This window comes from Patiria miniata, unplaced genomic scaffold (genome assembly GCF_015706575.1).
Source record: "Patiria miniata isolate m_02_andy unplaced genomic scaffold, ASM1570657v1 HiC_scaffold_18, whole genome shotgun sequence".
NCBI lineage: Eukaryota > Metazoa > Echinodermata > Asteroidea > Valvatida > Asterinidae > Patiria > Patiria miniata.
The window spans coordinates 5,831,781-5,848,322 of NW_024037056.1; the positions used below are offsets into that span (position 1 = coordinate 5,831,781).

The 16,542-nt window shown below is 38.6% G+C and overlaps 1 protein-coding gene across 3 annotated transcripts in view; it reads right to left on the minus strand.

The window, feature by feature from the left end:
* LOC119724400 (mucin-5AC-like) overlaps positions 1-13,536 on the minus strand; it is a 44,907-nt gene extending 31,371 nt beyond the window's left edge. For 2 of the 3 annotated variants that reach the window (XM_038195439.1, XM_038195438.1), the window contains exons 1-6: positions 13,262-13,535; positions 10,393-10,430; positions 7,376-7,501; positions 3,508-4,047; positions 2,250-2,413; positions 504-660 (exon numbers count right to left, since the gene is read on the minus strand). In XM_038195439.1, coding sequence (XP_038051367.1) covers positions 504-660; positions 2,250-2,413; positions 3,508-4,047; positions 7,376-7,501; positions 10,393-10,430; positions 13,262-13,347 — 1,111 coding nt within the window. In that variant the 5' untranslated portion in view covers positions 13,348-13,535. Of the gene's footprint in view, positions 1-503; positions 661-2,249; positions 2,414-3,507; positions 4,048-7,375; positions 7,502-10,392; positions 10,431-13,261 lie in introns of all 3 variants that reach the window. The other variant, XM_038195440.1, reaches the window with a different exon arrangement.
* Positions 13,537-16,542: the final 3,006 nt, after the last annotated feature.

The following is a 16,542-nucleotide window of genomic DNA, read 5'->3' on the forward strand; positions in this document are numbered from 1 at the left end:
GCCTCATGGAAAAATAGCATATAGCCTCAATCCTGCAAATTCCTCTGTTATTTCTTGAATATGGTCCATGGAGGGGTGACCACTGCCTGAATCCTGCAAAATCCTGCAGCAGTGACTGTCAATATGTTGAGGCTTGGCCAGTGACATCCTGGAGCAGTACGGAGGATTTGAAGCATAATCCAGGCCTATATTTATAGCTGAGCAAAAACAACACAAGGTCTGGCACAAGACCTTGACAAAGTGCATCCTCCGAAATCAGTAACGCACTTTTGCCATTTAACCTCAATCCTCCAAATTCCTCCACTTTGGCAAAGAGGATTTTGAAGGATTCAGGGCGGTTAGCGTTAATTAATCAGTTGGGACAAGAAAATTGACCGTAGCAGGATCTGAACCAGTTACTACCAGAAAATCATGCCACCATTAACAAACTGAACTTTGCTGGCTTATTTTTGTCAATGCTTGTTGTAAATCAATAAAATCCAAGAGATTAAGCTAGTCCTTACGACACAGTGCGTTTGTCCTCCAGTCCAACTTGACGCCGTATCGTGCGCACTCCATAGCGTACGCTGTCAGGCTGTTACAAGCGCACTCATCCTGGCCGTTCTGACAATTGCACATGTCCCTCTGGCAGGCTTCAATGTATGGATTGACATCAATTACCTAGACCGAGAAAAAAAAAATGAAACATTGGTTCATGGTTCATTTCCTTCTGTGAAACTTTTCATAATTTTATAAAAGTTATACAAGGTGACCCCCAAAAAATGCAACATTTGCCTTTTTTTTTCAAAAAAGTGATCGGTGAATTTAGACCAAGAAAAAAAACGAAACGTTGGTTCATGGTTCATTTCCTTTTGTGAAACTTTTCATAATTTTATAAAAGTTATACAGGGTGACCCCCCCAAAAATTGCAACATTTGCCTTTTTTCAAAAAAGTGATCGGTGAATTTAGACCAAGAAAAAAAAAATGAAACATTGGTTCATGGTTCATTTCGTTCTGTGAAACGTTTCATAATTTTATAAAAATTATAAAGGGTGACCCCCCAAAAAATGCCACATTTGCCTTTTTTTTTCAAAAAGTGATCGGTGAATTTAGACCAAGGAAAAAAATGAAACATTGGTTCATGGTTCATTTCCTTCTGTGAAACTTTTCATAATTTTATAATAGTTTATATAAAGGGTGACCCCCCAAAAATTGCAACATTTGCATTTTTTCAAAAAAAGTGATCGGTGAATTTAGACCGAGAAAAAAAATGAAACATTGGTTCATGGTTCATTCCTTCTGTGAAACTTTTCATAATTTTATAAAAGTTATAAAGGGTGACCCCCCAAAAATGCAACATTAGCCTTTTTTTCAAAAAAGTGAATGGTGAATTTTTATGTTTTGGATATCAGATTGAGGACGAGAGTTTTTTTCCTTTCAAATACTGGAAAAATAATTAAAATGGCACATTGGGTTGCTGAGAAAATGCCAATTAAGTAAAAGAAGTGATTTTTTTCATCCTTTTCAAAGGTGTTTCAAACAGTGAAACATGTTACTGTAAGCCCACTGTGCAACTGTCTTTCATTTGTGCAATTTCTTAAATATTTTGACATATCATCAAGCTAAATGAGTCGTTTGTCTGGAACTTTCTTTTGGAGATTCAGGCCCTAAAAAGGGCCACTTCATCACATCACTTCATCACATCTCTGGTGTTCCGACTTCCATAATTTTTGAACTAAAGATGGTACCAGCATGCAGTTTTCACAGCAGTGCTGAGATTGTGCTCTTTTGAAATCTGTACAAAAAACAATTGACCAGGGTCGACAAACGACTCGTTTAGCTTGATCGCATCACATATTTATGATGCTGTAAAGGTTTAAATTGAACTTATAAGGATCCAATACCATTTCAGGTTGAAAATAAAAGGTATTTCCATCAAATTCATTTGTACTCTTGTTACACTTACAAAACCTGCTGAAGCGAACGCTGAGAAAAGGCAAATGTTCTGAAAACCCTGTTTGTTCTTGTAGGTGGGAGGTAAAGCCGTAGGTCCCGTGTGTTGTATAATGCATGTAAAAGAGCCCAGTAACGGTTATCGCTAAGAGCAGGGTTCGCTCCGGTGTTTCTGGCAAGTGCGTTTATTTTTATACATATGAGCCTGCACTTTCAAGGAAGGAAGGAAGGTATACCAAAATAGCGCCCTCTATGAGTCACTCACAGAGCCTATAGATTTCTAGTGACTACTTATCACACTTTGTTGATATCTTACCGTGTGGCAACTGTTAAACGAGGGATCGTCCTCCAGTGCCTTGCACGTGGCTTTGGCAAAGTTGGACAGGTCGATGAAATCCTTGTACTGATGGACGAGATGCGGAGGAATGAAGATCTGTGTGCACAGGACAGTGGGTTGCGGGACGTCATCGCAAGCATCATCTGAAAAAAGAAGAAGAAAGTTTTCTTTGTTTTGCTTTGGATTTGTGGTGGTTAACACATCAGCAGAAATAGAACACCACCAGGTACAATGGTTATCCAACGACAACCATTTCAACTGCAGAAACAACTAGAGTTTGAAGGGACCAACACACGGTGTTGGGCTACAGGTTTGGCTTTTTCGGATTGTTGATTGTTGTTGTTGATTGTTGATGTTGATTGTTGATTGAATTTGACAGTGGTTGTTCATGTTGATGTCGATCGTTGATTGTTGTTGATTAACAATTATTGATGTTGATTGTTGATGACTGTTGATGTTGATTGTTGATGTTGATTTTTGTTGTTGATTGTTGATGTTGAATGTTAATGTTGATTATTGATGTTGGTTATTGATGTTGATTGTCATGATTGCTGATGTTATGGTGTTGGGCACGAGGTTTGGCTTTTTCATTTTCAATTCTCATTTTGCGCTTGTTTTGATTATTATTACATATTTTTTAAATATTTTATTTAATTTGGATCCAGGGCCCGATTTCATAGAGCTGCTTAAGCAAAAAAATTGCTTTAGCACAAAAAAAGTTTGCTTAATATAATCAGGTTACCCACCGAAACTCCATGCGATTGTTATGCTAAGTAAACAACAGTTAAATACCAGTCACAAGCAATGTACATCGCATGGAGTTTTGGCCGGTAACATGATTATATTAAGCAAGGGGTTTTTTGTGCTTAAAAGCAAATTTTATGCTTAAGCAGCTCTATGAAATTGGGCCCAGATCATTCTGAATCACCCTGTATAAACAGCAAAAAAGTTTCATCAAATGTGAAAATGGCACCAAAAGACAATTGGCAAAAGCCCTAGTTGGGTCATTCGACAAAATTGGGGTCCAATTCTTTTTCATGTCCCTGTTACATTTGACATGTATAAGATTTTGTTAATTCAGGACTTATTCTTTTATGCCATCTACCTCCAAGAGTGATTATGTATTAAAAGCAAAGTATCTTCAAAACAGCCAAAAACAAATACACAGGTCAGGTGTACTAGGAACACCAAAACGTCACACTTTTGGCCCCCAAATTTATGGTATGATTTTATTTACCTTCTTTCCAAGACAGACCAAAATCATAGGCATTGTCGAAAGTTCCAAACGGTCCCTTGAAATCATCCGATGGGTCGTCGTTGTAGACGCCGCACAGTCCACACGTCTGCTGCCTCAAGCTGTCGGACGTGATGTAGACAGTCACGCTCTCGTCCCCGTCGTAAATGAGTTTGAACCCGAGCCCGCTGGTAACCATGATGCTGTCGCTGACCTTCTCGATGACCAGTCCGTCCAGAGAAGTCGGAAGGTCCAGACTGGACAACTCGTGCCCGACGACCAGCCCCGGTCGAAGATAGATCGGGGATGCCGCGTCGCCATTATGTACCACCACGGTTCGGTTGCACGAAGCGCCCGTGCCTGGGGCGAAACAGTCCAGGTCATTCTGGATGGAAATTCGGAAGGTGTAAGCGGTGCAGTCCAGAACCAGTGTGTATTGGCATGCTCCGTGGAAATTGTAAGTTTTGCCGTCGAATGTTCGGAAGTGTGACTGGGACCAGGCCGAGCAGTGGGGTGCTACACTGGGGCCACTCAGGTCCGATACTGTTGACAAAAAGACAACAACAAAAATAAGCTCGGGCTGAAAAATGATAGAGCAATTAATAAATAAGCGTGGCTATTGTTTATGGCAATCGATCATCTGGTGCCCTGATCTGACAATATTCAATGTTAGGATCTTTGGCTCTTGGAACCCGACTATCAACTGAATGGTTCTCTTACTTTATTCCCTTAAAAAAATCCTCCAAAGCTACAGGTCACTAAGAAAAAAACCCAAGTAATCTAGGAAAGAATGTTGCATCCTGACGCCACTTTTTTCATCATATAATCATCTCAATTATTAAAGGTCAGTCATTGCAAAAATGTTGAGAAGGCATACATCTGGGACTGAGAAACATTTCCTTGACTCTCCATACTCCATAGACTTTGTACACAACAACTGAAGCCTGGATACTTCTTTCTACAGTGGAATCTAGTCCAATAAATTAAAATAAAATTTAGGATTTGTAACATTTTTTTTGTAAGTAAAAAAAAGGCAGTGTAAATTTTGCCGGAGACGGCAAACCTTTAGTAAACGTTAGTTTGCCGGATATGCACTGAACATGCGCAGTTACTGTTTTTTTGTACTTAAACATTTTCCGGTGACAAGTTTTAGTCTGGCTCCATGCCAAAATTATCGTTGTTACCTCGTATTCATAAGATGGGATTCAGACCATTTTATAATTTCGGACTTTATTTTCCCTTTTAAAAAAAATCCTCCAGAGCCACAAATCTGAAAAAGAAAATGTTATACTCTGCCAAAAATGTTTGAGACATGTTAAAATAATAAAAGAAGAATATTCTTATTTATTTGGGGATGAGAAAAAAACACTTTAAAATGTGGTGCGGTCGGAATCGAACGCGAGTCATCCCGCTTACTAGAGCCTTTGCTTAACCATTACACCAAACGTGCTACACAACTTTTGGTGGGAATTTAATACATCTTATAATTCAGCCCTATTTTAAAGAGTACAGCGCCCTCTGTTGATATGGATTGCCGCCGACAAACCTTTAGTAATCGTTAGTTTGCCGTCATTACCTCCGGCAAAATATCCACTATCTAAAAAAAACCATTAAAAGAAAAGGAAAAACAAAATTATCTTATTTAATCGTGAAACCTTCCCTGTTCGGCATGGTTGGTCATGTTGGTAGTCTAACGTTTAACCAGTCGAGCTACCATTGGATTGGCAGTTATATGATAGATTGGCAATGTTGTTGTTTCATTAATGCCGTAATGATAGCTTGAGTAACTCCAGCTGACATGTTCCATATTCATTTACATGTGAATGAATATGGAACATGTCAGCTGGAGTTACTCAAGCTACCGTAATGATAGCAATTGAAAATTGCGTAACGGCTGCCATAACAATAGCCACACTTGCCATGCTAGCGCTAGCACACAACACAAGTTACAAATTACAACATAATAAACAAACTTCCATGTTTATGGTTGTTGAATGTCAAGGTTAAATCTTCCAAACAAACCCTTTAACAATACAACTTAAAACCACAAAACACCGAAACTTTTTCAAAGAACATGAAAAATGCCGCTCCTAGACTGGTGATGCTCCGACATATCCGTGAAAAAATGATATGTGGATTCTGGATACCAACCACGAGAAAGGTACCCATCACTTGAGGGCGCTTTAGACCCAAAAGTTAATGATTGTGCGCAAATTTTAGTTTTTGATTTCGTTGAATGCGTCAGATATGAACATATATTTTTAGATTGTAGGCTATAAATAAAAACAAAAAAAAGAAAGAAATAAGTATTTTTCAACCAACCAATCCTTAGTATCACATAGTTGGGAACTGAAATTTATTTGGTGTCGTTTCGGTTTGCGGTAACACCATGTGGTAATATAACTAGGCCTACTGCTTAAAAGATATTTACTGAGTTCTGAAAAGAACTTGTCCATTTGTAGTTTCTTCGGGTTTTTTTGCACAAGTTTGAAAAAAAGGGAGTAAATTTGAACTAGTGAACTTAAAAATTCATATACAGCGCTGGCCCGATGATATTATTCATGCAGTCTAGACGTGATACTCCCACGCATGTTTGCCAACTAGTTTGCACTTGCAAGTTTCAGCCAATCAAAACGGTTCACTCATTCGTAGAAGGCGAGTGTTTTGTTTGCTTTGTAACCCCCGCTTTGATAGGCCTATGAATTGCACTCGTTGCCCCTAATAAACATGTGATTATTTTTCTACCATAGTTGCACGATGATTGCGTATTAGTCTTCAACTCGGCCGTCCATCGTAATTACTTCAGGATTCAGCCAAAACTGCCGGAGGTTAAAGTTGTTGTAGGCCTATAGTGCTTTTTGTGCGTGTGTGGCACCTTGAAAGTAGATTTTCAAATTGAATTGATAATTTTCTAGCATAACGTTAGTTATGAGATTCCAATGAGACATCGCACGAAAAAATTCGGCCATATCATGACAAGTAATCAATTATTTAATTTCAACTTTCGAATTAACGCCCCTACTTCGTCCTGAATAGAATGTGCGCAATTTCTGAACTGGAGCGCGCAATTTCAAACCAATTTTTAAAACTGTTTAAAGGCCTACAAAAAGAAACAAGCAATTTTATTTGTTACAGGACATTATGTTCCTTTAAATTTCGTTCGGAAATGAAAATTGAAATTTTGGAAAATCACGCATATACCAACTTCAATGTCAAGAGAGGCCATGTTGTTATTTATGAATTTTTTTTTTTTTTGGTTCTTCAAATTTTGGCTTATTTTTGTTTTATTTTTTCCCCTTCCTCTTCTTAATTCAACCCCCCTTGAGAAAGAAACAATTTATCAGTACGCCTGCGTCCACGCATAGGCCCCACTTAACACTATAGTGACAACACCACGTGAATAAGGGTATAGGCCTCCGCTAGATATTGCTCTTTTTTCTTTTCAGATTACCCCGAACCAGACAATGTGAACCAGACACAAAGTTTATTCACTGGCGCGGACGAACTCAGTAATCGATACACGCCGCATGCTAGATAAACGGTTCAAAAGGTTGACTGTCGGTCACGTGACATCAACGCACCCTCTCGGCGCACCCAAAAACAGTATCAAACAAACAAGGACTTAAGTTAACTTTAACATTTAACAATGATCGATCTTCACTGTTTATCATAATTTGTATACTAAAAAGGTTACAATAATTGACTTCATTTCAAATTAATTTGGAATTGACTCAAGCCCAGTACTGATATAAACTGTTGTCGGCCCTCACAGGTTTTGGACTTAAAATGCAAAATAACTTTTCAGAATATAGTTCTGCAGGTGTTTTTTTTTCAGTACTTGGTCGCCATCTTTGTAACCATGGTAACTTACTTAGACTTCTGTAGCTGATTGGTAGGGCGTTGCGTCTGTAGCGTGGATGCGCGTCGTCCTTGTACGACGCCAACTGCGCACTTTTCTTGACTACAGGCTGAATGACGCTTCTCTTCATGTCATACACTGTTGAAAGTAAAAAGAAGGGGGAAAAAAGGAACAATTTGAAATAAATCTCGAATGCACGGACCAAAGACACGAAAACGTTAGTAGAGATAATCTATCAAGCATAAATGCTGCAACTTTAAGTTAACAAAATTTCCCCAAAGCGAACAATTTTGATAACAAATTACCCTTTTTTTCTTGCAATAATCGAGATTTGATGACCATATAAAGTTATCCCAATCCAATACAGTTTTTTTTATAAATTAAATAGCTGATTTAGAACAAGCCGGATATCAGACTCGGGAAATTTGATATCAAAGCACTTATATTTTATAAAATAAAATTAAGAAAAAAAAATTAAACAACCTCAGAAATGCTGCCTCCTAATTTGCCAAAAGGTGCAATTTTTTTTCAAGTCAAATAATGAAATCATCTCAAGAACTTTAAAGAACGGGAATATAACAGCGAAAAACAGCGAAATATATATTTGTTTCACCTTTTGCTTATAAGTAATTCATTCAGTTAACGTCTTTAGAGATGATTAAGGGAATGTACAGAACCTCATACAACTTTGACGACACCTGTAAACACATAATCTCGGGGTAACTTAATTGAATTGATTGTTCCATTTTATTGGGGGTCGCTACCTTCCCGTACGCTCTTATCAGCATTCAGACGTAGATACACCATAGTGATGAGATAATTTGGGAGACATGGCGTCTAATGACGTCACAAGTGGTCGGAAATACGTCACTTGAAATCTTTCCAAGGTAGCATGTCGGCAGATAACTTTACTGTTGGCGTAGATTGTAACCTCTAAATACCGTACATTTCTGGTTGCCAAGCACGTAACCGTTTTTACGTAATGTGGTAAACGTTTACCAGAGATAACGGTTATTTATGGTTGGTAAAATACCGGTTTGGTATCATCAGCGTCTAATGAACTTTTATCTATTGAAACAAAGATTGGTATTCAAATAACACGGGTGAAAAGCGTGATCGATTTCATCAATCATAATGTATATAGTTTACGAAGTTCATAACAATCGGTATTGGTCCCGTTTCCAACTGAAGACTGCCCTTCCCGAAACTCACTGTACCGCCCCAAACCGCAAATTAGTGTGTGGGTTTCAATGGGTTTATCAAGGAATACAAGGGAATACAATGTAATACAATTTAATACAATGTAATACAATGTAATACAATGTAATACAATTAAACAATTTAATACAATGTAACAGAGGTGCTAATGGGGCTCATCGTTCGAGACGACAAGACAACAATTGATAAAGGAGACACTAGAAGTATTAACACAATCAACAAAAACAGCGGCAAGAACATAAGCAAGGATAGTACGGCAGATTGGATTGTGCCTTTGATGATACAAGCATGGCATTTGGCATACAGTCAGAGTATGTCATGAGTAAGATATTTGGCTATATATAGACCATTGTCATGTTGTGGCCATCATGATTTTTCCCATTCAAATCCACGTAACCAAAGCGAGGCTGGAAGGAAAAATAGTCTGGTTCCTTTTTGCGCACACAAATTATCATTCAGTACTGTTATTTGATATAGGGAACATGACTAAAATGGTGGCACCATGCTAAAGGTCTATAGGGCCATCCCAGATTTTCCTTTGAAAAAATATAGATAGAAACAATGGCAGCCATTTTGAAAATTGCTTTTAATTGTACCTATATTTTTTTCAAAGGACAAGTGTGCGATGACCCTACAGCCAAATATCTTTCTTAAGACATACTCTGACTCTTTGCCAAATGTCATGTTTGTATCATCAACGGCACAATTCCCCCAAATATTTCCCTTTCTGCCCCACCAGTAAAGTCGGCCACTAAAAGATAAAAAAAATACACTCCGAGCTTGTGAAAGTTAATCCGAAATCCGGAATTTCAGGAACATCCCTTGTAATAATCCGGGATTACACTGTGTTTATCTAAAATCAATAGTGTAATTTCTTCGGCAAAAAGCTTTATTACAGACAATCATCATGATTCGCGTAATCCTTTGACGAGAGGTCTATTTTAGTAACATTAATAAAATACACAGTGCATGAAGATGGACAAGGTCCGCTGTACTTTAAAAAAAAATATTTTACGGGCTTTGAAATTGAAAAGCGGAGAGGAAGTTATCTAGCGCTAAGTAGACTGCCTGAGAGTTAAAAACTACAAAAGAATATACAAATATCAAAACATAAAAATGTGGTTGCATTCTGTTATGGCTCATTAAAGTTTCCGAAGGTTCAGCTCATTTTTCAAGTCGTCTGTTCTCGCGCAGAGTCGTTCCAGGATTTGACGGCCTTCGCGTGAGCGTGCTTCACGTGCAAACGTTCAACACAAAACCATACCTTTGTTTGTTCTGGCAAGTTCATCCTTGGTTTACACGAAAATGAGAATAAAGCATTCATTTTATCTTGTTTGTTTAAGGATGGTACATGTACAGCCCTTTTTATATCGTCTGGGTGACCACAGCTGAATTTGGTTTAGGATTGTTCGATATGACGTCATAAACTGAACTTGACAATATGACTTTTTCTTCCCGACACCATTTTTAACAAAGAGGCAATTTTACTTTGCAAGCGTGTTTCAATCTTTATATTTGAAGGAGACAATACCAAATAAAACACATTTCCCCACTGATTATCGATAGACAAGGGGTTTAAATGTAGGAGCAAACCATGTGGTTACATTGTGAAGTAACCTTTGGGGCGGGAAATTTCTTCCGCGATGATGCAATACGCGCGTGGTTTTCAGAAACCAATCGCTGTGCTACAAAAACGTTTCTTGCAAAAAAGTGTACATGGCAGGGCAATGAAAATCAGGCCAAAACTGCGCCAAAAAGAAAGTATACTAAGCCTATTAGTAGGAATCTGATCTAGATGAGTAATAACTTACCTTCATCGGCTTCTGTGTAGCTTGGGTGCCAGTGTTGCCTGAAAAAAAAAGGAGCAGAGATATCAAAATAATTTACTGCCAACAACTAAAGTTTTCCAAAACAATCTGAAAAAAAATCCTTGCCATCGGCCTTAGGCAGGATCGTGTTTGTCAGTACATGTATCTCAACTTTGGAGGACTGGTATAGAGAGCAATTCCAACTATTTTTGTGTGTATTCGTTTGTTTACTTATATCTAATATCCATCCATTGTGAACATTTCCATAAGACATTATTTTGTGATTTAAACGCGCAGCTTTAAAAGTAAACCTCGCTTATAGACATTATTAAGCGACAACAGTTGAGTTAAAAGTGTTGGGGAAAAGTCGGTGATGGAAAGCTAGATCAAAAGGTTTGAAAATATATAATTTCCATAGCGAACATTGTTCCTTAAAATGCATTTTAGGAAAAATTTCAATGATCCAGTTAGATCAAAACGCATGGAAATAATTTCCATCCGTAGTGAACATTTCCATAAGACAATATTTTGTGATTTAGACTCAAGCGACAACAGTTGAGTTAAAATTATTTATTAAATTACATTTTACAAAAAACTCAATGAACATTTACATCAAAAAGGCTTGAAAATAGTTTCCATGGGTAGTGAACATTTCCATAAGACATTACTTCGTGATTTACACATATGCAAATGCGAATTTCCATGTTCAAGAGCGAAAGTGTGATGTCATTTCAGGCAGAAAACTCAATGTTACAGCTATTTCAGCACCAAATTTGCCATGTTGTTTCGGTACATGACAGTAGGCCCTTAGCCAATGAGCAACGTTTTCTCAAAAAAGATTTCCCTAAGCAAATTTTGGGTTTACTATTTGAACATAAAAACACTTAAGTAGACAGTGTCTTCCTCAAATGACATCACAGCAACAGCGCCCTCATTTGTCAAGAAAAGCATTGAAATTTCAAAAGTTTAAAAAGTGCACATTTCTATACAATTAACCAAAAGGGATGTTAAATAGATTTCATACATTTAAGAAAAGTAGAAAGTTGCACAAAATATGTTACCAAGTAAGATTCATGTCATGGGCCCGTTAATTAAACCTCGCCAATAGACACTATGCGGTTCAAACGACGACAGAAATCGAATCCGCAGAAAATACTACACTCAACCAAAAAAAGAAAGGTCCCCCTTAATACGTTTGTGTCTAACTCAAAAACTACTAGGCACATCTCGCTCAAAAAATGACTACTCAGTACAAAAATTCCATAGCAATCTAGCCATACTCTTTGTTTGGCCAAAACAGTGATAATGTGTACAAAATTATGCAATTTATAACAAATGGTACCGAAAAAAATTGCACTTTTGTATACGTGCAAGGTGAGTGTGAACCACAACTTGCACGTATATGCAACTGTTTTCGGTATCATTTGTCATAAATTTCATAAATTCGTACACATTTTCACTGTTTTGGGCCAAATAAAGAGCATGGATGGATTGCTAAGGAATTTCTGTACTGATTAGTCATTATTTGAGCGAGATGTGCGCAGTATTTTTTGAGTTTATTGGAAAGGGGGGGGGGGCTTTTTTTGGTTAAGTACAGGTAGAGGTCTGGTTTCCATAGATAACATTGACGAAAATGCCAGTTATTATAGGACGATATTAGCAGAGCACTTGACTTGCATCGTTGGTATGTGGCGAGCAAATAGCCACGGGTTCACTCCTTGTGTGACGTAGAGGCATTGGTGATTGGGTACCATTGGGTGTTGGTGGGTAACTATTGGATTACCATAATACCAGCTGACAAATACGTCAGAAAGGTTCCGAATCGAGCTTAATTTCTGCATGCTAAAATTCTTATCACGAACGAACTAAAAACAGTTTTATACAGGTGCTAAGTTTAGTCCACCTCAGCTCTTGAACTTCATGATCTTTAGTTGGATCATCTTCATGATCTTTAGCTCGATCATCTTCATGATCGTTAGAATTGTTCAACATATCAATAGGGCAGATTGATTTCTGATTGATATGGTAAAAATCAATTAGAATTTGTTCCCGCAGTTTTCCAAAGCTACAATTGAAAGCGAGATGTCATATCTCTCTTATTTCTCATTAAATTGTACATAAATTATAAAGTTTGCGGGTAGCACCACGTGGAAAGATATCGCTTCTTCGAAGAAGTGTGGTTCTGAAAAGAACCGGTTGGTTGAGTGTAGAACTCGACGTTTCGGACAGTGTGCTCTGTCCGTCTTCAGGAGGTTGAGTGATGAGATGTGGAAGATGTAGGAGGTTTTCCACATCTCATCACTCAACCTCCTGAGGACGGACAAAGCACACTGTCCGAAACGTCGAGTTCTTCACTCAACCAACCGGTTCTTTTCAGAACCACACTTCTTCCAAGAAGAGATTTCTTTCCACATGGTGTTACCCGCAAACTTTATAATTTATCTCGTCCGCCATGCAAAGCTTCAAGTCATATATACATTGTACATCTCTCGCATTAAGTTGGCTGGACATGGTAAACACGTCACTTTCAAGAATTTTTGGTGTCGAAACATCTCTTTCGATTTTTATAGAAAGTGGTTCTGAGAAGACTTCAGTAGGTATAACTTGCCGTTTCGATCAGAACGCTTCGATTGTGACGAAAACCTCTCTCACTACTTTTTCCTGCATTTAATATACATTATCAAAACACTTCCCAATTGTACCCGATTTTCACAACTGATATAGGCCTATATCCAAATGAAGGGGACACTGACATCAAACTTTACTCAAATAACTCGTTATATTCTCCAATGTGGACGTCCCTGGTATATAGTCCTTTAGAAAAATTATTACCTTGAAACAAAAATACAAGCTGCTCTAAAATTGAACATACCATGCATCACCGACATTCAGCAGGCAAGCCGTACACCACAGAAAAACTAGGCCGAGTATAAGCCGGCTTCTCCCGGCTAAAGCCATTGCGTTGACTCGGTCAAGAACAATCCTCGGAGTTTCCTGTAAACCATGTGCCGACTAATGATCGAGGTACACATTAGCTGCCGAACTCCGACCAATACTGGCGAATTAGCTTCCTATCAACACAGATCCTTCCCCTACTATCAGATTAAGGTATGCGTACAGATAAGACCCAATAAGGCCCTCCCCTAAAAATGTTCAGGGATGCGTAAGTACACAATACGTGGGCTGCCGATGTCGCCTATATAATAATAGACCCATCAAACTTTTTTTTACTCAAGGTCCAAAGTTAACTTTTGTGGGGCCAGGGAGTTTGCAGATTGGGCCGCACCTTTTTTGGGTACACCAAAAGGGCATTTTACAAGGGTTTACTTGTGGGTTAGCAGTTTACACGTGGGTGAATGGGGACCCACTTCAAATGTCCTAATGCCCGTTTATTGTGCCTGTGATATGTTGACATTGGTTTATGTCAAGTGCCTTGTAATGTATAGCCACCCTGGAGGCAGAATAATAGGATTACAGAATGCACTGATTTGATTTGATTTCATCTAACTGAATTTGATGTCTTTACAACTATATATAATGTGAATACCAATCGAAGCGGGGGAAAAAGTACGTATCACACGGTAACGTCCATCTGAGAAAATCGAACTAAAATTAATATAACTCGAGTACAGACTGACAGTGCTAGACATCCGAGAGGTGTTTTATCCTAATTGAAAAACTGCATGTTTTGCAATCTCCTCAGGCGCACAGAAGGCGGTGTTTACCTAATCTCCTCCCCCCCCCCCCGCACATCTAGCAAGTCTCAAGCAAAAACAGCTCCTCAAATCGAAACGAATAGATTTATCGACAGATTTTGGATACTTGGCTAACCTTAATTTTTTTGTAATCACAGTTTGATTAAAACTCAACATAGGTCTATCGAAAGGTTACTCTTTGGTCATTAATTGAACCCACATTATAAAATACGTGGGTTTGCAAGAGTCGATGTAGTGGCGCAAAGAATATTCATTCTTCGAGATCCGCAACAATTTCCCCCTATCACAGACAACACCTTGCCTTTAGAATTCCACCACAAACACACACCACGAACCCAATTTATTAGTTCTTCGCCCATCCCCACAACGACCCATCCAACTTCTCCCCGGTAACGGTGTCATCGTGCTTGCCTTGGGTAAATGTCACATCGGCTGTGTACACGATATTATCAGGGTTTTCGTCTGATCATTGCAGGGATTAGTACGGGGCCAGAGATAACAGAAAGAACACAAGTTCAACAAGAAGGGAAATGCACACACTGGGTGATGTAGTATTGTGTAACATTTAGAGGGTGATTCGGAAATGTCTGATAAAAAGGGGTGGGGCAGCTGTTTGAGGGCGCTATGACATGCGAACAATAGCCGTAAATACCTCTGCAGAAAGATCTAGCGTCAAAAGTAATTATCAATTTCTAAGGATCCCGATGGTATTTTAGACCGAATAACAGCACACTGTTGAGTCAAACTACTTATGGAAGCTTTTAGTGAACAATTTCGTCATTTTCCCCCTTCGGGATAGCAGTGCCAATGGGCCTAATGCGCAATACCTTACTTCAGAAAAATTAAAAACACTCAACCATTTTTTTCTCGCCTATAAAAAAACGTTCGACAGTAACATGCTGTATAGCGCCCTCTGTTGAAAATCAACTAAAACAACTTTTATGCGGGGAAAAAAGAGAACAATTCAACCAATGAAGTGTGGTCGTAATACCTTATAATAATCAACGTTAATTGTTCATTCATTGCTTAACCAGTTACGATGTACCAATAACAATACACCATTACAAACAATCCTACCAAAAAAAACTATCCATGAATGCTATGGAATTTGAAAAAAAATAATGCCACTTAATCTGCGAAAAAGTTCGAGGCAAAGAAACGTCCAATCAGCGGGCTTGTTATAAAAAAAAACACAAGCGGATATTGCTGCGAATTGATTGGAGACTTTTAAGACGGTTGGTGGCAGCAAACACACCGGTCCTTTTGAACATGCGCACATTAGCTTAAACAGGACCCAGACACTGAAAATGACCCCTCTTCCCTCCACACACCCACAATAAATCAAAAATCCATTAAATATAAACATGTGCAATAAAAATGATACTATGAATACATGGAACTGAATTAAATAAAAAATGATTGTTAATCTTGGACAACGGTCTCTGTACATGGAAGCTTTAGCTATAGGGGGTATGAAAGTGTATACATTCCCCAAAGAAAGGACGTCATCATTAGACGATCAGATTCAAAATTATGACCCCTCTAATGAGTGTGGACTTTGTTTGCTGTGTTTACTTAGAATCTGATAACACATGCCTCATCTTAATATGGCCACCCAGTCATTGTGGGTGCAACAGTGCAAAAAAAATCCCATAGCCACTAGTGCTAAATGCCCATACTTCAAAATTCTTTTAAAAATACTCAGAACTCTCACAAGTATTTAAGCTGCACAGAAAAATGATGATCGACGTGTCATCTTTCAATTTCTTTTCATTTTTTGATGGGTTGACAGTTGACTTTTCGAGAAATTCTCGCCCAAAGAAGACCACCCCTATTTTCCCCAAAGCGGAACGGTAGCCATCTTGAAAAACGATCCCTCCACAACATGGCAAAATAGCTCCACTTTCGAGCCCAATTGTATCCAAAATGCTCAGAATTGGAAGCCCGAGTCCGGGACAGAGGTTCATTGCCATATTTCTTCAATTCCCCAATGGCTCTCAGAACTCTCTAATATAGAATATTTTGAGGGTATAACTTTTATTCATGAGCTCGGCAGATGGGTTAAGGCCTATTTACAGGTGTGCACCCTTGTGCCCGCTTTACATAGCCTCACTCTACGGAAATCCAAGTACACATACGTAGACCATAAAGCGTTAATTGCGCCAGCTCAATACGTCTGGATAGTTAATCAATACGCTCATTGTCCATGTACCTCACGCAACGACATTCACACGCTAGGCTTATGACAATAATTGATTTTTCTCTACTCTCGCCAAACAATGCAATATTTATTATCCTTCCCCGGCCCGGCTATAAATAGCATCGCATCTTTATATGCAGGTCGTTGTTTAGACTCACTCGGGCAGACTGGTTGTTGAGAGGTCGTGGCATTGATCTCGCGGTGTGATGACAGTAGAGCCGCTGGCTGTGACTCGCA